Source organism: Mobula hypostoma, chromosome 11 (assembly GCF_963921235.1).
Source record: "Mobula hypostoma chromosome 11, sMobHyp1.1, whole genome shotgun sequence".
Classification (NCBI taxonomy): domain Eukaryota; kingdom Metazoa; phylum Chordata; class Chondrichthyes; order Myliobatiformes; family Myliobatidae; genus Mobula; species Mobula hypostoma.
In genome coordinates this window covers 55964721-55988463 of record NC_086107.1, presented here as the reverse complement: position 1 = coordinate 55988463, position 23743 = coordinate 55964721, and the positions used below count along the sequence as shown (strand labels likewise).

At 40.6% G+C, this 23743-nt stretch overlaps 1 protein-coding gene across 2 annotated transcripts in view; it reads left to right on the top strand.

The window, feature by feature from the left end:
- LOC134353766 (anoctamin-9-like) overlaps positions 1-23743 on the top strand; it is a 171446-nt gene that overhangs the window by 114485 nt on the left and 33218 nt on the right. For both annotated transcript variants that reach the window (XM_063062116.1, XM_063062115.1), the window contains one exon: positions 5572-5683. In XM_063062116.1, the coding sequence (XP_062918186.1) occupies positions 5572-5683 (112 nt within the window). The remainder of the gene's footprint in view (positions 1-5571; positions 5684-23743) is intronic.

Below are 23743 nucleotides of genomic sequence, written 5' to 3'. Positions count from 1 at the left end.
GCGTTGTGTTCTTTGTGTGAGATGTTAGAACTCTGGGAGACCTCCAGCCTCCCAGATAACCACAGGTGCACTGAGCTACAGCTCATCAGAGAACGTGTTAATGAACTACAGCTGCAGCTCGATCACCTTGGGCTCATACGGGAAACTGAGGAGGTGATAGATAGGAGCTACAAGGAGGTAGCTACACCTAAGTTGTAGGAGGCAGGTACCTGGGTGATTGGCAGGAGAGGGAAAGAAAATGAGTCGTCAATACAGAGTACCCCAGTTGTCATTCCCCTCAATAATTAGTATATTGCTTTGGATATTGTTGGGCTGGACGACTTTCTGGGGGAACAGCAGCAACTGGTTTCTGGCATTGAGTCTAGTGTTGTGGCTCAGAAGGGCAGGGATGGGGGAGAAGTAGACTGCAGTGGTGATGGGGGATTTCATACCTAGAGGAGTAGACAGGAGATTCTGTGAACATGAACTAGACTCCCAGAAGCTATGTTGCCTCCCAGGCACCAGGGTCAGGTCCGGTCTATGGCATTCTAAAGGGAGAGGATGAGCAGCCAGAAGTCTTGGTACATATTGGCACCAATGACATAGGTAGGAAAAGGGAGGAGGTCCTGAAGGGAGGACTTAGGGAGTTAGGTAGAATGCAAAAGAGGAGGACCTCCAGGGCAGTAATCTCTGGATTTCTGCCTGTGTTATGTGCCAGTGAGAGTAAGAATAGGATAATCTGGCAGGTGGCAGGGCTTCAGATTTCTGGATCATTGGGATCTCTTCTGGGGAAGGAATGGCCTGTATAAAAGGGATGGGTTACACATGAACCCAAGGGGGACCAATATCCTTGTGGGCAGTTTTGCTAGAGCTATTGAGAAGGGTGGAAACTAATTTGGCAGTGGGGAACGGGAACCAGAGTGTAGGGCTGAGGATGGACAGTTGGTAAACAACTAGATGCTGTGTATATTGACATTGTGAGGAAGGACAGGCAGATGATAAGGCAAAATTGCAATCAGTGGGATGAACTGCAGTGTAACATGGGGACAAAATCTAAAAGGGTTATCGATACAGGACCTAAGGTGTTACATTGGAATGCACACAGTATATGGAATAAGGTAGATGATCTTATTGTGCAGTTAGAGATTGGCAGGTATAACATTGTGGTCATCACTGAGTTGTGACTGGAAGAAGGTGACAGCTGGGAGCTTAACATCCAAGGATACATGTTGTATCAAAAGGACAAGCAGGTAGACAGAGTGGGTGGAGTGGCTCTGTTGGTAAAAGATCAAATCAAATACTTAGAAAGAGGTGACATAGGTCGAATCATTATAAGCAGCGCTAAGAAACTGCAAGGGTGAAAAGACCCTGATGGGAGATATATACAGGCCTCCAAACAGTAGCCAGGATATAGGCTACAAATTGCAACGGGAGATATAAAACACATGTCAAAAGGGCAATGTTATGATAACCATGCGGGATTACAGTATACAGGTATATTGGGAAAATCTAGTTGGTGCTGGATCCCAAGAGAAAGAATTTGTAGAATGCCTACAAAGTTGGCTTTTTAGAGCAGCTTGTGGTTGAGCCCATGAGGTAATTCTAGATTGGGTGTTGTGTAATAAACTAGATTTGATTAGGTATCTTAAGGTAAAGGAACCTTAGGAAAGAATGATCGTAATACGATGGACTTCACCCTGCAAGCTAAAGTTAGTATTACAGTGGAGTAAAGGGAATTATGGAGGGATGGCATGACAGAAGAGCTGGCCAGAGTTGATTGGAAGAGGACACTAGCAGGGATGACGGCAAAACAGAAATAGCTGGAGTTTCTGGGAGAAATTCAGAAGGTGCAGGAAAGGTTGATCTCAAAGAAGTATTCTAAAGGTAGGTTGGTGCAACTGTGGCTGACAAGGGAAGTCAAAAACAACATAAAAGCATATAATAGTGCAAAAATTGGGAAGTTAGAGGATTGGGAAGCTTTTAAAAACCAAAAGAAGGCATGTAAAAAGCAGTAAGGAGGGTAAAGATGAAATATGTTGGTAAGCTAACCAATAATATCAAAGAGGATACTAAAAGATTTTTCAGATATATAAAGAATGAAAGAGAGCCGAGAGTAGATTATCAGATCAGTGGAAAATTAGAGAGGTAGTAATGGGGGACAAGGAAATGGCAGACAAGTGAAATAAGTATTTTGCATCCGTTTTCACTGTGGAAGACACTAACAGTATGCCAGAAGCTCAAGAGTGTCAGGGGGCAGAAGTGAGTGCAATTGGTATTATGAGGGAGAAGGTGCTAGGGAAGCTGAAAAGGTCTAAGGGTAGACAAGTCACCCAGACCAGATGGACTACATACCTGAGTTCTGAAAGAGGTAGCTGAAGAGATTGTAGGGGCAGTAATGGTCTTTCAAGAATCACTAGACTCTGGAATGGTTCCGGAGGAATGGTAAATTGCAAATGTCATTCCACTCTTTAAGAAGGGAGGGAGGCAGAAGGAAGGAAATTATAGGCCAGTTAGCCTGAGCTCAGTGGATGGGAAGATGAAGGATGAGGTACTTGAAGGCACATGATAAAATGGACCAAATTCAGCATGGTTTCCTCAATGGAAAATCTTGCCTGACAAATCTGTTTGAATTCTTTGAGAAAATAACAAGCTGGTTAGAGAAAGGAGAATTGGTGAATGTTGTGTACTTAAGTTTTCAGAAGGCCTTTGACAAGGTGCCGCACATGAAGCTGCTTAACAAGAGACCACGGTATTACAGGAAAGACAAAAGCATGGGTAGAGGTCTGGCTGATTGGCAGGAAGCAAAGAATAGGAATAAAGGGAGCCTTTCCTGGTTGGCTGCCAGTGACTAGTGGTGTTTCACTGGGGTCAGTGTTAAGACTGCTTTTTACGTATACGTCAATAATTTGGCCAAGTTTATGGACAAAACAAAGGTAGGTGGAGGGGCAGGTAGTTTTGAGGAAGCAGGGAATCTATAGAAAGACTTACACAGGTTAAGAGTACAGGCAAAGAAGTGACAGATACAATACTGTACTGTGTTACCATTCAATCTTCCAGCAGGATTCCCTAAAGGTTAACTTGCAGGTTGAGTCAATGATCAGGAAGGCAAATGCAAAGTTGTCATTCATTTTGAGAGGACTAGAATATAAAAACAAGGCTGGAACGCTGAGGCTTTATAAGGCATTGGTGAAGCCTCACTTGGAGTATTGTGAGAAGTTTTGGGCTGCTAATCAAAGAAAGGGTGTGTTGACTTTGGAGAGGGTTCAAAGGAGGTTCATGAGAATGATTCTGGAATGAAAGGGTTATCATATAATTGATGGCTCTGGGCCTGTAGAATGAATGAGGGAAGATCTCATTGAAACCTATGAAATGTTAAAAGGCGTAAATAGAGTGGATGAGGAGAGGATGTTTCCTATAGTGGGGAATCTAGGACCAGAGGGCTCAGCCTCAGAATAGAGGGATGTCCATTTAGTACAAAGATGAGGGGGAATATCTTCAGCTAGAGTGCAGTGAATCTGTGCAATTCATTGCTACAGGCAGCTGTGGAGGCCAGGATGTTGGGTGTATTTAAGGTTCTTGATTCATCAAGGTGTGAAAAGTTGTGGCATGAAAGATTATGGCGAGAAGGCAGAAGAGTGGGGTTAAGCAGGAAAATGGATAAGACATGATGAACTGGTAGAGCAGAAGTGGTGAATGGCCTAATTCTGCTCCCATCTCTTGTGGTCTTAGTATAAAGCCATTGCTCATTATGAGCATGATGTTTCACCCTGGTACTTTGTCAGAATTCATATTGCTACCATTCAACCATGCCAAACTGTACTTGTGTAGCCAGGTCTTGCTGTACTAGAGCTGCACAAGGCCACCTTCTAATATCTACTCCAGTAAAAATATATTATGTTCTGCCTGAATGTTGCAGCTACTGGGTAATACTGTCTGTCATCACTAAGGGAGGGAAGCTTTAAGGGAATGAGCACGGGAAATCAATGATTTACATAATGAGATACGAGCATCCACCTTCATGATTTTCTACATCTGAGTCAACATTAGTAGTAGTAGTAGTACACTGAACTGTGGTTCTGATCCAGGGAAGAACTAATATTGGTCACCAGCAAAGCAATGTTTTGTAGTGGTGCTGTGCATTATTGAGATCTTCATTTTAGTGAAGCCACATGTGTTCTCTCTCCCAGCTGGTTTCCATGAAGAAGGTATAAAATGTACTTCTTTCTCTTTGAATAGAGGCTCAGAAAGCATCCTTACCTAATAGTAGATAGCAATCTACATAAACTTCCAACTCTGCCATGGAAGGAGCCAGATATGCGGCCACAATAACTAGAAGTACAACACTATCAATGTGAGCAATAGTTGGCATATTTAACCAATTATAGTTTACTGTAACATAAATATCCCCCACAGAAAATTTGCAGTACAAATCCATTGAGAGTTTGGGGATTTAGCAGAGTAACTCAAGCATTTGTATAATCATGCCAGTAGCCAGAAAAAGATTCAATCAATTAATTCATTATGCAGTTTATAAAGTGATTAAATAGCACTGGTTGCAGGACTGGAAAGAAAGGTTTTACACCACTGCTGAGCATGTGATTAACTCTGAGATTAGAGTAAGGATTGTGGCACTATTAAGCTCCAAAACAGTGACCCTGATATAAGTCCTTCTCTGCTATGCTCCAAAATAGTAACATTAATATTGATCCTACAAACTTATTTACAGCCTATACAACAAGCATTTTTTAGGCTGGCAGAATAGATTGGCTGGCTGCTACAAGGCTGCAGCACATTTTTGACTTGCAAACTGTTTGGATTATGAAAGTTCACAGGAACAGAACCCTGTCTTAACCTGGGGAGGATATATTAAATTAATCTGCATATTTCTAGTGCATGTTCATTGTGTATATGTTCACACTTACATTATGGTATCAGGGCCACATGCCATGTAAACGTGTGCATGCCTATAAGTCAATTTCAGTACCAGCAGTACATAGAAATGTCAAAGAAAGTTATTAAAGAGCTAAAGTTCTCACTGTGAGTGTTGTCACAGTTTGTATCAGAAGATACGTATATAGTATAATCTGCTATAAAAGTCTAGATATGGATATGCTGGAAATCACACTCAACAGGACAGGCAGCATCAAGAGTCCCAGACATGAAATGATTAAAGATTAGTTTTATTTGTCACATGTATATTGAAACATACAGTGAAATGCATCATTTGCATCAAATCAGATCAACAAGGATTATGCTGAGCAGCCTGCAAGGGTCGCCACATTTCTGGTGCCAAAATAGCATACCGTCAACTCACTAACCCTAATCATACATCTTTGGAATGTGGGAGGAAACTGGAGCACTGAAGGAACCCCACGTGCTCATTACAGGCAGTGGCAGGAATTGAACCCTAATCAGAGACCAGTGGCGCTACTCTACCATTCCGCCTAATGTTGACTCTTTCCAAGGATGGTGCCTAACCTACCTTTTTCTGTTTTTATGCATAGTTTATTTTGTCTTTCCAGGCTGAACTTCGGGAAAATGATTGAATTTTGCAAAATATTGCAGTTACTTATAACCGTCTGTTATTTGCAGAATGCCCGCGCACATTATTGGCACGAGAAAACAACTTCACTGTGAAGATGTTCACATTCCAGTTCTTAACAATGTTTTCATCCATCATTTACGTTGCGTTTTTTCTAGGGAGGTGAGTAGTAACAAATGGTTTTGTGGGTAAATATGTACTATGATGGAGCCAAAATGCAATCTTTTTCTATAAGTTCACTGACCCTTTTACTCTCTCTGGAATCTGCCAAACTTTATACCTGTAAAAACAACACAGATACTTAAGAAATGGAAGCAGAAATAAACTATCTGACTCCCTGCATCATCTCTCCCATTCACAGGGAATGTGGTTGATCATTTACCTCAGTATCATTTTCCTGCAGCAACTCCATGCTCCTTGCTTCCATTAATACTCAAAAATCTATTGATCTCTGTCTTGTATATACTAGGCAAATGAGCTGCCACAGTCCTCTTGAGTACAGTATTCTTAACATCGGACCCTCTCAATGTATAAAAATGTATTTTCATTCCTGACCCTTTGAATGGCCACTCCCTTATTTTGAGACTGATCATGGTTCAAGACTATACATCCAGGGAAACCATCCCTTTATATAGTCTGTCAAGCTCCATAAAAATATTATGTGTCAATAAAAACAATTTTCATTCTTCTAAACTTTGGGGAAATACAAGCCCAGTTTAACATATCCTTATAAGATAATCAATCAATCTGGTAACTCTTCCTTATGGTTCAGTTCTTGGAAGCATATCTTTTCCAAGGAAAGGACATACAACTGCTTCAGTCTTGCTGGATCCTATATAACTGCAGAAAGAAATCTTTACACTTGTACTCAAACTCTCTGGCTAAAGAGGCTGGCATATCTTCCCAAATGCCTACTGCAATTTTCAATGACTCATGTACAAAATTTTCTGAATCTCTCTGAACACTACCACATTTAATCTTTCACCAATTCAAAATATTCATTTTATCTACTTTTTCTACCAAAAATGGTGATTTATCATTGTTCTGCTTTATATTCCATTTTCCATGTTCTTGCTTGTTAATTTAATCTGTCTATACCAATTTGATGTCTCTCTCCATTCTCCTCTACCATCCGCTTTATACTAAAAGCAAATTTTAATATATTTCACTGATCATTTATCCAGAACACATATTTAAGTTCTGAACATTTGACATCCCAACACTAATATATTTAGTTTCACTAACTTCCAACCCATTTATTCCTACTGCCCATTAATCTATTCTCCATCTATACCAAGACATTACTCCTAATCTCATATGCTCTAACTTCATTAACCTCAAGTGGCACTTTATTGAAAGCTTTAGGAAAGTCTAAGTACATCCTCATTTATTCTTCTTAAAACCTCAGAAATCTCAAAGAACTTTGCCAAATAAAAATTTCCTATGTTCTATCTATATTAATGCCCCGTGATCCCATTGATATTTTCCAAGTGTCCTGTTACAATTTGCTTAGGAATGCATTTTATGATTTTTCTTTGCGACTGATGTCAGGCTAATCTTTTTGTCCAGTATCAGATCTAAAATATCTGGTTTCCTGAATGGTTCCTCAACATATTTAGGAAAGTGGTTACTATATATTCAAGAATTCACCCTTCATATTTTTGCAGTTAATTGGTTTGCTCAGGGCAGATGTAAATTAATGACCATTATTATTGTATCATAACATGTGTTTCTAATTTTTGGATTTGTATTTTGTCCTCTCTCGGCAAGCTTATGGAAACTTGCGTTATTGTTATCAAATATAGAACACAGGAAAGTACAGCACAGGAAAGGGTCCTTTAGCCCATTCTGTCTGTGCTGAAGATGATGCTAAATTAAACTAAATCTCTTCTACCTACACATGGTCTACATCATTCCCTGCATATTCATGTGCGCATCTAAAGCCTCTTAAATGCCAGTATCATATTTGCTTCAACCATTGCCTCTGGCAGTCTATTCCAAGCACCTACACCCTTTGTGTTAAAATAATGACCTGCATATCTACTTTAAACTACCATCTTCCCATCACCTCTCAAGCCTGAATGCATGACCTCTATTGTTTGACATTTCTATCCCGGGAAAAGAAAAAGATTCTGACTGTCTAACCTATCTCTGCCTCTCTTAAATTTGTAAATGTCTATCAAGTGTCCCCTTACCATACAGCACTTGAGAGAAAACAAAGTTTATCTAACTTCTCATTATAGTTTCTACCCTCTAGTCCAAGCAGCAGCCTGATAAAGACCTTCTGTACTTTTCCCACAACTTCCATAGGAAGTAGTGGGCAACCAAATTTCACACACTACTCCAAGTGCGGCCTAACCAAAGCTTTATACAGCTGCAACATGATTTTTATATTCGATGCTCCAAAAAATGAAGACGTCTTCTTTTCACCTATCTACTTGTATGGCCCCTTTCAGAGATCTGTGCTCTTGCATTCCAATATCCCTCCGTACATTAATGCAGTTAAGGGTCCTGCCAGTAACTGTATGCTTTCCCCTTTCAGTGGATCTCCCTAAATGCCTGGATTAAACTCTCTGTCATTTCTCCACTCATATCTGTAACTGATCTATAACCTGCTGTATACTTTGACATTTCTCCACTGTCCACAAGCTCCACTAATCTGTGTCATATGCAGATCTACTAACCCATCCATTTACATTTCATTTAAGTAATTTATATATAACACAAAGAGCAGAGGTCTCAGCACTGATCATTGTGGAACACCACTAATCACAGACTTCCAGCTAGAATAAAAGACTTCAACCATTACCCTCTGTCTTCTATGGGCATGTCAACTCTGAGTCTAAACTACCAATAACCTATGGATCCTATGCATTTTAATCTTCTGAATTGGCCTACCATGAGGGACCTTGTCAAATGCTTTATCAAACTTCATACAGACAGCATCCACTGCCCTATCCTCATCAATCATTTTGTCACCAACTCAACAAAACTTAATTAAGTTTGTAGGACATGAACTGCCCTGCACAAAGCCATATTGACTCTCCTTAATTAGTCTATGCTTTTCCAAATGCTCATAAGCACTATTCCTAAGAAGCCTCCCCAATAGCTTCCTATTATCCTGGGTATCTGCCCCTTTTTTGTCTTCAACTAAACTGCTTTGACTTCTTCAGCAACACACAAAGGCTCTGGAGGAGCTCATTGAGTCAAGCAGCATTTACGGAGGAAACACCCGCTGTCCATTTCCCTCCATACATGCTGCTTGACCTGCTGAGTTCCTCCAGCACTTTTAGATGTTGCTCCAGATTTCCAGAATTTGCATTTTCTTGTGTCTCTGATTTGACATCATGATTTTCAAAGCTAAGATCCTTTACCTCTGCTGCTTTTATCTCATCGTTTTCCAATTGCTTTTCACTTCCAAAAAGTAAGTCTCCTTAAATATTGAAATCAAAATCTTTGGTAAGTTTTCAACCACATCTCTGCAAGGCTATCAGATCTTATACATTTATTTCTATTTGTGCTATTAATTCACGGAAAATGTCATGGCAGTGCTGGAGAGCTCGTTGACTGAGGCAACATGGGTAGAACTGAGAAATAAAAAAAGGATGGCCACGTTAATAAGACTATATTAAGGACATCCCAATAGTCAGAGGGATTTAATGGAGCAAATTTGTAGAGATAGCAACAGTTGCAAAAATAAAAGGTTGTGATAATAGGTGATTTTAACTTTCCACAAGACTGGGACTCCCATACAGTAAAAGAATTGGATGGGATAGGGTTTTTCAAATGTGGTCAGGAAAGTTTCCTATATCAATATAGAGAGATCCCAACTAGAGATAGTCTGACCCTGTATGTCCTCTTATGGAATGAGTTAGGGTAGGTGATATAACTGTCTATAGGGGAACACTTTGGATCTTGTGATCATAATTTCATTATTTTCAAGATAGTTATGTCGAAGGATAGGACTGGTTCTTGGGTTTAGATTTTAAATTGTAGGAAGGCCAATTTTGATGGTATCAAAAGGATTCTGGCAGACTTAGATTGGGATAGGTTGTTTTCTGGCAAAGAGTACTTGGTTAGTGGGAGGCCTTTAAGTAAAATACTGAGAACACAGAATCTAGTTCCTTTAGGATAAAAGGCAAGGGTAACAGGTTTAGTGAACCTTGTTAATCAGGGGATATTGAAGCTCTGATAAAGAAAAAGAAGGAGTCACATATCTGGCATAGATAGTTAGGATCAAATGAGGCACTTGAGTATAAAAATGCTAGCAAACACTTAAGAGAGAAGACAGAAGGGCTAGAAAGTGACATAAGATTGCACTGTCAGACAAGGTAAAAGATAATCCCATGGGCTTTTATGGCTATATTAAGTGCAAAAGGATAGGAAGGGACAAAATTGGTCCTCTTCCTGCTTATAGCCACCCTTGGAGCAACAAGCTCCCTATCTTCAGCCAATATGTATGAAAAAATGGCTGTATTGTTTGGAATGGTGATTGCTAAGAAGTTAATCCTGCAAATATGGAAAATGGACTCTGTGCCTATGTACGATCTGTGGCTGAGAGAACTGCAAATACTTTACATTTGGAGAGACTGAGACTATGTAATGAGGATAGAGGGGACATCTTTGAAAGGATATGGGACACTGTACTGGACTTTCTTACGGGGTGAGGACTGAGGTTTTTTGGTGCGGTGCACCTCTGCTGTGTATGTTTACTTTTGCCTTTATATTTTTCTCCCTTTTGCTGCTCAATATTTAATTTGATTTTGTTAAGGTTGGGGTTTTTGTGGATGTGCTTTTTTTTTTGTTTGTTTGTTAATTAAAAAAATAAAAAGAATATTAAAAAAATTGGTCCTCAAACATGGTCATCACTTCATGGAGCTGAAAGAGATGGTGAAGATCTTAAGTGAATTTTTTGCACATCTATTTACTCAGGAGGCAAGTACATAGTATTTGCAAAAGTGTAGTGAGGTCATCGACTGTCTCCAGATTACAGAAGAGAAGGTGCTTGCTGTCTTGAATTTTGCATGAATAATTCCCTGACAAGATGTACCCTCAGACCTTATGGGAGGCTCGTGCGGAAATTGCAGGATCCCTGGAGCGGTATTTAAATCATTCTTAGCCATGGGTAACATTTCCAGAGGACTGGAGGATAACTAAAATTGTATTGTTGTTCAAGAAAAGTTCTAAGAATATACCAGGAAATTATAGGCCAGTGACCCTGATGTCAGTCGTGGTAAAATTATCGAAACGTATCACAAGAGACAGTATATATTAGATAAGTGTTTGGATAGACAGAACCTAATTAGAGATAGTCAGTATGGCTTTGTCCGTGGCAGGTCATGTCTAACTAATCTTAAAGAGTTTGTTGAGGAGGTTACAAAGGAAGTTGATGAAGAAAAGAGAGTGGGCATTGACTACTTGGGCTTTACCGAAGCATTTGATAAAGTCCCGATGGAAGGCTGGTCCAGAAGATAAGTAGCTTGGCACTTGGGACAAAGAAGTAAATTAGATTCAACATCGAGTGAGTGGAAGAAACTAGAGAATGGTAGTAGACAGTTGTCTCCAGACATTTTCCCTTTAAGTTGTGTGAGACTAGGTTAAAGGTAAAGTTGAAGTATTTAAATGGAATCTGGGCAGGGGGGATGCTTCTTCACTCGGATGATGGTGGAACAAGCTGCCAGCAAAAGTGATAGTAGCGGATTCAATGTAACATTTAAGAAATGTTTGGATAGATACATGAATGAAAGGGCATGGAGCCTATGGTCTAGGTGCAGATAGATGGGACTAGCAGACCAGGCCATCACAGATTAGATGGGCTGAAGGCTCTATTTCTGTGCTGTATGACTCTAATTCACTTGTTGAAAATGTTAAATATATTTGGATAAAGAGCCTTCTACTTCACCTATTTTGTTATTCCAGTTATAGTAACATTATTTTATATATTTCGATAATTTTTATTTAGAGATACAGTGCAGAACAAGCCCTTATGGCCCTTCGAGCCACTCCACCAGTCAACCCACCAATTTAACCCTAGCCTAATCATGGGACAATTTACAATGACCAATTAACTAGCACGTCTTTAGATTGCGGGGTGAAACTGGAGCACCCAGAGGAAACCCATGTGCACACAGGAAGGAATGTACAAACTTGCTTACTGAGGGCACTGGAATTGAACTCCAAACTCCAAATGCCTCGAATTGTGAAGCATTGCCCTAACTGCTAGAACACAGAACATACAGCACAGTACAGGTCCTTCAGCCCACGATATTGTGCTGAGCTTTTAACCTACTCAAAGATCAATCTAATGCTTCCCTCCTAAATAGCCCTCCATTTTTCTATCATCCAAGTGCCTTGCTAAGAGTTGATTAGATGTCCCTAATACATCTGCCTCTACCACTACCCCTGGCAGAGTGTTCCGTGCACCCACCGCTCTGTGTAAAGAACCTACTCTGACATCCCTCTATACTTTCCTCCAATCACCTTAAAATTATGCCCCCCTAGTACCAGCCATTTCCACCTCAGGAAAAAGTCTCTGTCTATCCATTTATGCCTCTTATCATCTTGTATACTTCTATAGTCACCTCTCTGCACCTCTTTTACTGCACAGAGAAAAGCCTTAGCTCACTCAACCTATCCTCATAAGATATGCCTCCAGTTCAGGCAGTGTCCTGGTAAATTTACTCTACACCATCTCTAAAGCCTTCACATCTTTCCTACAATGAGGTGTCGAATACTAAATACAATATTCCAAGTGTAGTCTAACCAGGGCTTTATAGAGCTGCAACATTACCTTAAGGCTTTTGAACTCAATACCCAGACGAATGAATACCAATGCACCACATGCCTTTCTACAACTCTATCAACTTGTGAGGCAACTTTGAGGGTCTATAGTTCCCAGGGTTATCCCAACTCCCTATCTTGAACAAAGGAATAACATTTGCCACCCTCCAATCATCTGGAACTACTCCTGTGGCCAGTGAGGATACAAAGATCATCGCTCAGGTGCAGCAATCTCTTCCCTTGCTTCCTTTAGTGACCTGGGATATATGATTCCTGAGCCCAGGAACTTGTATATCCTAAAGTTCCAGCAGATCTTCTTTCATAATGTCGAAATGTTCAAGCATATCAGCCTGTTTTACCCTGCACACACAATCATCAAGACCCCCATCACTGGTGAATACTGAAGCACTCATTAAGGACTTCCCTACCTCCTCCGACTCCAGGAACATTTCCTCTACCATCCCTGATTGGTGCTACCCTCACTCTGGCCATCCCCCTGTTCTTCATATATGTGTAGGACACCTTAATCCTACTTACCAAGGCCTTCTAATGCCCTTTCTATCTCTCTTAAGTCAATCCTTCTTGGCTACCTTGTAACTCTCTAGAGCCCTGTCTGATATTTGCTTTCTAAACCTTAAGCAGGCTTCTTTTTTTACTCTTGACTAGATGCTCCACATCTCTTGCAAACCATGGTCCCTTCATCCTACCTCAAAGGAATAAATGTGAACAGAATCCCCTGTAAATGCTCCCTAAACTACTTCCACATACTTACTATGCATTTTCCTAAGTCTATCCATTCCTATTTATGCTCTGAAGTTCCTGCATAATAGCATCATAATTCTTCCTTCCCCAATTAAATAGTTTCACGTACCATCTGTTCCCATCCCTCTCCAAGGAAATGGTAAAGGTCAGATGTGTTGTGGTCACTGTCTCCAAAATGCTCTCCCACTGAGAGATCTGACATCTGACCTGGTTCGTTGCATAGCACCAGATCCAGTATGACCATTCCTCTGGTTGGCATGTGTGTCCAGTCAGTAATCCTTCCTGGACACACTTAACCAATTCTGCCCCATCTAAAACTTTGGCAATAAGAAGCTGAAGTCACCCATGACAGCAACCCTGTTATTTTTGCACCATTCTAAAATCTGCAACCTGATTTGTTTCTCAGTGTCTCTGTTGTTATTGAGGGTCTATGGAATAGTTCCAATAGAGTGATTGCTTACTTCCCGTTTCTGACTTCTACCCATACTTAATCAGTAAATAATACCTTCATGACATCTGTTTCTACAGTTGTGATACTATCCCTCATTAATAATTCCATTTCAGCATTTGTCTCCGTCCTTATTCCTTTTAAAACATCTAAACTCCAGCACATCCAGCAGCCATTTCTGCCCACAACATCAAGTTCCATGTATTGAGCCATGCTCTAAGTTCATCACCCTTGTTCCTAATATTTCTTGCATTTAAATAGATACACTTCAATCCATCCCACTGACTGCAATTTTGCTCTACCAACTGCCTGTCCTTCCTCAGAGTCCCTCTACAAGCTGCATCTACCTGTTTACCAACTGCCCCATCTCTGACCTATAGCTCTGGTTCCTAAAACCTTTTACGAGTAAAACTTTCTCCCAAACATTTTTATCTACAAACCTAGTTATTCATTTCAATAGCCAGTGGCTTTGGTCCAATTTCAGAGCCTATGCCAATTGAACAGCTCTCTCTTTACCCAATATCGATGCCAGTGCTACATCAATCTTTTAGCCATACATTCAACTCAATAATCTATTTACTTTATGGAAAGTTTTGTTATCCATGGTGATCAGAGATTACTGTCTTTTATAATAAGTAGTGTGGTGAGTGTAAACCTTGCCGTTAGATAGCTCAATTGAGGGCATGTCTTTACAATGTTAGCCAATCAATGGCTTAGATCCCCCACTCATTTGTGAAATATCACTTGTCTTTGAAGCTTGTACTTACCTGGACACCATCTGCCTCCAGGATCATTGATCCCTCCTGGCTGATGAGGCTCAAAATAGTGCAGAGCATCGTAAATCAAAATTGGCTTGTTCTGGGCAATATTGCTCTGAGAACTTAATTAGGCAGACTTTATAAATGGCAAAGTTATCAAAGGGAAGGGATGTATGTGGAGGTCACTGTTATTCACAACTATTCAAGTATGTTCAAAAGCTATTAAAATAATATCAAAATATGGGGTGCCATGGTAGCGTAGAGGTTGGGTCAACATTATTTCAGCTTGGGGCATCAGAGTTTGGAGTTCAATTCTGGTGTCCTCTGTAAGAAATTTGTATGTTCTTCCCATGAGCGTGTGGGTTTCCTCCGGGTCTGGTTTCCTCCCACAGTCCAAAAATGTACTAGTTAGTAGGTTAATTGGTCATTGTAAATTATCCTGTGGTTAGGCTAGGGCTAAATTGGTGGGTTGCTGGGTGGTGCAGCTTGTTGGGCCAGAATACCTCCTCTGTGCTGTATCTCTAAATAAAATAAAACATTTAAATTCTTTTTTTTTCTGTAATTTATTTTTTATTGAAGTTCATCATCAAACAAACATTTCCATAAGATATATTTCAGATACTGTACATGTATATCATATAGTCATATTTGCCACAAATCTCCACATTATATTTATCTGAGGTATACACTTATAGAAAAGAGAGGAAAGAAAGAACAAGCAAAAGAAGAAAACTATGTACAAGTAGGGAGTGATCTTTTTTACAACATATTCATTGATTTGTGAGAATAAAATCAGGCCTATGAGGTGTTATGTAGTTAAACCATTTTTCCCAGTATGAATCAAATAGTTCCAACTTATGATTACTACTACTACGTTGACTCAGGCTTAGGGGCTGGTGTTGGGCACGATGACGGACTCTCCACTTCTCCCTCTCCCCCATCAGTGTGTTCAGTTCATCTACATTAGCCGCGCCGCTGTCTTCTAGGAGCATGTTGACCGTAGTCTTGGGAGGGTGCCCAGGGTTCATCCTCCCGTGCTTGGGCTCCCATATGATGACTAGGCTGGCAGGTAGCTCAGAGTGGCGTAGACAGTGCCCCACTAGTTGCAGTCTTCTCGTCTCGATTTTCGCGGTGAGCATTGGTAGGTTGTTATAGAGCTTGACGTTTGTCATGTGCTATTGCCAACTCACGTCAAGAGCCATCCGGAGCGTTCATGTACAGCAACCATCTAGAGACTTTCGCATCGTCTTGGTGAGTGTCCACGTCTCGCATCCGTACGTGAGAATGGACTCTATGACTGCTACGAAAATCCTCTTTTTAAGCTCTCTGGTCAGGTTTGACTTCCAGATTTCCTTCATGTCGTTCATAGCCCTCCACGTCAGTGCCTTCCGTATCTTTATGTCCTTCTCCGAACTCATCATTCTTGACCCGAGGTACTTGTAGTCAAAGACTTCCTTAATGGTATAATTCTCTACGGTCTTGAGAGTACCTTCGTCGCAGTTAAATGCCATGTACTCTGTCTTTTTAGCGTTTAGGTGAAGTCCAACTTTATTGCATTCTATTTCCACTTTTGTCAGTAGCTGCTGTGCTTCCTCCATCTGGTCAGAGAGCTATGTCATCTCCTATGTCATCTGCAAAATCGAGATCTGTGAGTGTAACTGGTCTGACCCTTTTGGTTCGCCCTGGTTTTATGGTAAAACCAAGCTTGTCATAACCTTTGGTAGCTTGACGCAGAGGGTAATCAAGGACATTTATAAAGATGTAGGGTGCCAGAGTGCCTCCTTGCAGCACACCAGCTAGGAGCTCGAACACTGCTGTTTCTCCATCTGGTGATACAACTTTTGCCATGGTTTTGGTATAGCCGGACTCTATTGCTCTCAGTAGATGGTATGGCGCTCCGTAAGCTTTCAGGATCTTCAGCATTTTACCTCGGTGAATGGAGTCAAAAGCTTTGCGGAAATCGATGTAAGTAAGCACGGCTGGTAGGTTGTTCTTCTTGACTTCCTCGAGGATCCTACGGAGAGCAAGTATTTACATTACTGTCGGGCGCTTCTGCCAAAAACCATTCTGATTGAATCTTAGCTTAGGGTCAATGGCGGTGCAAATCCTGTTCAAGATCATCCGATTGTATAGCTTTGCTAAGATGCAGGTCAAGCTGATACTGCGGTAGTTACCTGTCTTCGTGAGGGATCCAGACTTGGGGACTGGGATAATGTTTGAGAGTGACCACTGTTCTGGTTTGCCACCTTTCATCAGTGCCGTATTAAATATGTCCAGCAAGATGTCATCCAGGTCGCAGTTCTTCAGGACATCTGGTGGTATCCCATCTGGTCCAGTGCTCCTGCCCTGTTTGAGTGCATATTTGGCCGCCTTCAGTTCCACAATGGTGAATGGGCCATCATCGATGTTGACTTGTGTTAGTATCATGGGTATGTCCTCTTCTTCTTCCGTGATCGTTGGAGGGCTTCCCAGCAGGTTCTTAAAGTGGGTAAACCATGTCAGGACACGGTCCTCTGCTGTTTTACCACTTATTTGACCTAATGGGGACTTCTTCCGCCTACTGATCTCATTGACTAGGTGCCATGCTTCTTCCTGCTGCATGTCTTCATGAGCAGCTTCTATCTCTCTAATCCTCTCAGCTAGTTCCTCTTCCTTCAGTCGGTTGTAGGTGACAAAGAGATTCTTCTTTGCTGTCTTGAACTTGTCTCTTAGCTCTTGTCTCTGGTGCAGGAAGCAAGGATTTACATTCTTGGACCACTGGGGTATGTTTCGGGGTAAGGATGAATTGTACAAAAGGGACGGGTTGCACCTTAATAAGCGGGGCACCAGCATTCTGGCAGGCAGGTTTGCCTCTGCAACACGAGTGTGTTTAAACTAAGTAGTGGGGGGGGGGAGGGGACGAACTGGAAACATAAGGATGGAGTTAAAGGGAAAGTGAGAATAAGAAAAGTTAAGAAAGACAACAGAATCAACAGAGCAGAAAGCTCAAGAAGGGATCATACAGTACGGCAAAGTGAAATAGGAATTGATATGAAAGGTGAGGGGAGTAATGAATTAAAAGTATTGTTTATGAATGCATGGAGTATAAGAAATAAAGTAGATGAGCTTGAGGCACAGTTGGAAATTGGTAAGTATGATGTTGTGGGAATAACAGAGACATGGCTTCAAGTGGACAGGGCCTGGGAAATGAATATTCAAGGGTATACGTCCTATCGAAAGGACAGACTGATGGGCAGAGGGGGTGGGGTGGCTCTGTTGGTGAGGAATGATATTCAGTCCCTTGAGAGGGGGGACATAGAATCAGGAGACGTAGAGTCAGTATGGATAGAACTGAGAAATTCTAAGGGTAGAAAGACCCTAATGGGAGTTATCTACAGGCTCCCAAACAGTAGTCTGGATGTAGGGTGTAAGTTGAATCAAGAGTTAAAATTGGCATGTTGCAAAGGTAATGCTACAGTTGTTATGGGGGACTTCAACATGCAGGTAGACTGGAGGAATCAGGTTGGTACTGGACCCCAAGAAAGGGAGTTTGTGGAGTCCCTCCAAGGTGGATTCTTAGAACAGCTTGTACTGGAGCCTACCAGAGAGAACGCAATTCTAGATTTAGTGTTGTGCAATGAACTGGATTTGATCAGGGACCTCGAGGTAAAGGAGCCATTCGGAGGTAGTGACCATAATATGATAAGTTTTAATCTACAGTTTGAGAGGGAGAAGGGAAACTCGGAAGTGTCAGTATTATAGCTGAACAAAGGGAACTATGGTGCTATGCGGGAGAAGCTGGCCAAAGTTCAATGGAACAATACCCTAGCAGGGCTGACAGTGGAACAGCAATGGCAAGTGTTTCTGGGAATAATGCGGAAGGTGCAGGATCAGTTCATTCCAAAGTAAGGGGAGGCCATGGCTGACAAGGGAAGTAATGGACAGTATAAAAATAATAGAAGAAGTATAACATAGCAAAGATGAGTGGGAAGCCAGAGGATTGGGAAACTTTTAAGGAGCAACAGAAGGTAGCTAAAAAGGCATTACGCGGAGAAAAAATGAGGTACGAAGGTAAACTAGCCAAGAATATAAAGGAGGATAGTAAAAGCTTCTTTAGGTATGTGAAAAGGGAAAAAATAGTTAAGACCAAAATTGGGCCCTTGAGGTCCTTCTGCAGCTGTACAGGGCCCTGGTGAGACCACACCTGGAGTACTGTGTGCAGTTTTGGTCTCCAAATTTGAGGAAGGACATTCTTGCTATTGAGGGAGTGCAGCGTAGGTTCACAAGGTTAATTCCCGGGATGGCGGGACAGTCATATGTCGAAAGATTGGAGCGACTGGGCTTGTATACACTGGAATTTAGAAGGCTGAGAGGGGATCTTATTGAAACATATAAGATTATTAAGGGATTGGACACGCTGGAGGCAGGGAGCATGTTCCCGCTGATGGGTGAGTCCAGAACCAGAGGCCACAGTTTAAGAATAAGGGGTAGGCCATTTAGAACGGAGTTGAGGAAAAACTTTTTCACCCAGAGAGTGGTGGATATATGGAATGCTCTGCCTCAGAAGGCTGTGGAGGCCAAGTCTCTGGATGCTTTCAAGAAAGAGATGGATAGAGCTCTTAAAGATAGCAGAATCAAAGGTTATGGGGATAAGGCAGGAACTGGATACTGATTGTGGATGATCAGCCTTGATCACAGTGAATGGTGGTGCTGGCTCAAAGGGCCAAATGGCCTACTCCTGCACCTATTGTCTATTGTCTCTTCTGTTTCGCTCCTTCTAAGTTCGGCATGACAAGCATTGACTACACTCCTTGCTGAGACGACGTCAGGATGTTTCGAGATCCGACTCTTCTTGATTCACTTCACAGTAGGCAAACTCTTTGTTGCATCTGTGTGTGCGTCTACGAGCCGTAGATAGTGGTCGGTGGCAGTCTCTTCCTCCCCCCCTTTCCAGTGGGCCGAAGCGATTTCTCACCTCCATTGTGTACTGATCTTGAAGAACAGGTTGTGAGGAGAATGCCTTCCAGTCTATCTTCTCCTTGGGACCAGTGGCTTTGAGTTGCCGCAGGCTCAGTCTCACTTTTATTGACACCACTCTGTAATCAGAACTGACCGAGTTGAAGATGCTGTGGGCTTCTTATGCTTACTTATGTTAACTTATGTTTAACAGATACTGTTATCTTCTCCATTTTGTAAATGTCCATTGTAAATTCCATCCATACGTTTAAAGTTGGGCTCTCCTGTGATAACCATTTCCTGGTAAGAGTCTTTTTACCAGCCACCAGCAGTATATTCATTAAATGTTTATTTCTTTTCAACCATTCTTGAGGTATATACCCAAAATATATGGTCTTACTTTCTAAGGGTATTTCACATTTAAAGATGTCTTGTAGGGCATTGTGTATCCCACTCCAATAGTTTTTGATAACGGGGCATTTCCAGAAGATATGATAATGGTTTGCATTTTGATTTCCACAATTTCTCCAGCAAACAGGGAGGTTACTATCATAATGGGATTTCTGAGAGAGTGTAATAAAATATCTTATCAAGCTTTTCCATCCAAACTCCCTCCATTTCTGTGAACTGATGCACTTCCATTGATAACCTCCATATTATAGTCCATTCATCCTCAGATATAATTATCCCTCCTTCCTTCTCCCATTTTGTTTTAATGTATGAAGTCAAATGTGTTTTAAGATTTAACAAACCCTTATACACACTTGAAATGATTCTACTACTGTTATCTGAATTATATGCCTTTCTAAATAGCTCTATCAAACATGTACTTGCCTTGGTTACATTTTTAACCCTCCTATTAACATACTGTTGCATCTGTAAATACCAATAAAAGTCTTGTTTTCTGATAAGTGTTTCTCTTTAAGGATTTCAAACCTGAACAGTGTTCCTTCTTTCATTATATTGCAGAGAACTGTTATTCATTTAGCAGTCCAGTCCTTAAATCTAGCATCCAGTTTATTCTGCATAAATTCCGAGTCATATGCACACCATTTAAGAATTGCAATATTTCCCTCTAGTTTATATTCTTTTATAATAGTTTTCCATATTTTAAGAGTCCATTTCACCCATGGGTTATCAATAGTATTTATGTAACTTTGTAGGTTGTTATCAGTCAAAATTGCCTGTAAGGGGATGGAAAGTATCCTCTCCTCAATGTTTTTCCATTGAGCATCATATGATGGGTTGCACCAGCATATCACAGCTCTCAATTGTGCTGCAAAATAATAATCTCTAAGAGAAGGTAGGCCCTAACCCCCGCTTTTCCTTGGCTAAATGCAAAGTTTTGAGACAAACTCTAGGCCTTTTACCTTGCCATATATATCTTGATAACATTTTGTTCCATTCATTGAATTGATTTTGGTCAATCTCTATTGGTAGGGTCTGAAAGAGACATAATTATCTGGACAATATATTCATTTTAATAATCCTTGAACTGAGACTAAAGAAAGGAATTAGGTTCCATCTTGTCATATCTTCCTTAATTTTTTTATATATAGGCAGATAATTGCATTCTGATAATTTTGCCAAATCTTTTGGCATAATGATGCCCAAATATTTGAAAGACTCTGTTTGCCATGCCCAGGGATATCTACTTTCAATTTCTCTTGGTGGGCTATAGTTATATGAAAGTAATTGGGTTTTATCTGTGTTGATCTTGTATCCTGATAATTGACCATATTGATCAAAGGATTGCATGAATTTAGGTAAAGAGTACGTTTGTTGGTTGCCCTAGATAGATCAAAATGTCATCCGCGTAACAGGCCAATTTATGATCTGTCATTTTGCTTAGCTAATTTTTTTTATCACTTTTGTTCTTGGATCCCTAATTCTATGAATTGTATTTTCTGCTTTTTTTTTTCCAGTTTCCATGCCAGTATTTTCATAGATTTAGATCCACTTTCGTAGTGTCTCTGTTTCAGAAACATCAAATTCTTCCTGATTTCTTGTGTAGTTAAACTATTAATTTCATTTGTAATTTTTAAAATTTCCTCTAATGTATCCTGTGCCAAACTCAATTTGTTTTTTTTCTAGTTCCTTCATCTTATTTTGTAATTCCTCTAATGTTTTATTCCTTATTTTTTTCTTTTATGAAGATATCGCTATAATTTTCCCTCTTAAGACAGCCTTCAGAGTATCCCATAGAAAGGGAGGTGAAACCTCTCCAGTATCATTGAATTCTAAGTAAAGGCCAATTTCTTTTTTTTAATTCGTTCCTTAAAATAGGAATCATTGAGTAGAATTGAACTTAGTTTCCAAATAGTATTCTTTGGTTGTAGGTCAAAATCAACAGATAAATATATAGGTGCATGGTCACTTACACCTATTGTCCGAATTCCACAGGTGATTATTTTGTCTTTATCTTTTCCAAATGTTATGAAATAGTCTATTCTTGTACATACATATTGGGGGGGGCAGAATAATGAGTGTAATCCCTTCTGTCGGGGAAAAGGACCCTCCATATAGCAATTAGACAACATCCTCAAAAAGTGTGTTAACTTTCTATTTAAGGACTTTGTTTCATAGGTTTTTCTACTGGAAGAGTCTAACTTTGGTTGTAATTGTAAATTTAAGTCTCCCCCACATATCAAGAGACATCCTGTTTCCGTTACCATAATATTAGTAATTTTCTGGAAGAAACTAATATCACTTCCTGGGGGTGCGTATATATTCAATAGAGTAACTGAATTTCCATCTATATTCCCCCTTGCCAGAATGTATCTGCCCTCCTTATCTCCCATTTCGAATACTTTTTCAAAATTTAGTTTGCTTGAGATGAGAATAGCAACTCCTCTCCTATGTCCTGATTTATATGAGGAGAAAAACAAATTAGTGAAGCCCATTCTCTTTAGTTTTCCATGCTCATTATCACTTAAGTGAGTTTCCTGTATACTACATGGGCTTGTTCTCTCTTCATTTTTGATAGAATTTTACTGCGAAATGAATTTTACTTTGTCCTAGCCATGTGTATTTATCTGTCAGTATATCACTGAAATTAGCAGAATAAAACTTAATCGATCTACTCCCTGAACAAATAAGAACCAAGAAACGCGAATAAAAATAAAGGTAACGAAGGTGTGATTCCAAGGCTGAGGTCTCTAGTAGATGACCCTGGGTTGAGCTAGAGGAAATGCCTAGCCGTGGGGGACAGCCTCTCCTACCTGTGAGTTGAGGGCCCCCACTGCAGTACCCATAAAAGTAAGTGGGGGGAAAAAAGCTATGTCTATTACATAGAAAAGATTTCCCTGTGTATTTCTCCTATGTATATATTCTCATTCAGGTGGGGGAAAAAGGAGTGAATGAATGAATAAAAAGTAAAATAAATGAGTAATATAAAATCCACATTGTAATATATATTTCTTGAGATAAGTATAGCACTGTCTATTTTTGCTTCTGTTTAGCTTATCAACACTTTTGAAATTAGTCAGACCTTATGGCTCTTCTGGAGGGGGTGAGGGCTGTCTTCTGAAAACTGTCTCTTCCTGATATTCTTCTCTCACCCTCCTCCCATTCCCTGCTTTCTCGATTCTCTATTTCCCAAGCAGAGTGGGATAGCTGCTCAGCCAGGCTTTCCCTCGGATTGATCACGCTGACGGGCAACCCTCTGTCCTTCATGTCTGCAGTCGATTCTTCCACTGTTTGATACAGCTGCGTCCCGTCTTCATTAAACGCTCGCAGTTTAGCATGGTACGGAGTCTGGAAGCTAATCTTTCTTTGCTTTAATACTCGCTTTGCTTCAGAATATTCCTTATGTTTCTGCAGGACCGCTGGGGGGTAATCTTGATCAAAATATATTAATTTCCCATTCAAAAATACCTTCTTTCCCCAGGCCTAGTGCAGAATTTCTGCTTTGGTTTTGTACCGAAGGAATCTAATTACTATTGACCGTGGCTTATCTTCCCTGTCTCCAGAAGGCCTTGGGATGAGCGCGTGGTGTGCTCTCTCAATGTCAAGTTGCGTAGTCGAGAAAATCTCCAGCGTGTCCCGTAGTAACATTTCTATAAACTCCGTCATACTATCCCCTCCGCTCCTTCGGGAACATTATATATCCTGATATTCTTCCGTCATGACCTTCTTGGTCAAGTAGTTTATTTTCTTGTTGATTTAACACTTTTATCATCTTACTTAACATCCGTTCCACGTTTTGAACGCAATCTTAAACCTTTTCAATTCGTGTCTCTGCCACCGCTATTTTTTGATTAATGTTGGTGAGCTCTGACTTGATATCATTTTGTTGCTGTTTTATGTCTTTTTGGAATACCCGTATCTCTTCCAGAATTTTTATTAAATTTGCCGCTTCGCCTGAACGAGGCCCAGCAGCAGCCTTGCTACCACACACTCATGTAGGAGAGCTGCTCGTTGCACCCCGCTCATCCACAGGCTCTGCAGTGATACTTTTTAAAATCTCCATTCTTTTTCCCCATTCTTGCCCCCCTTACCAGTTCAGATATTTTCGAGAGATCTTGTATTTGGTGGATT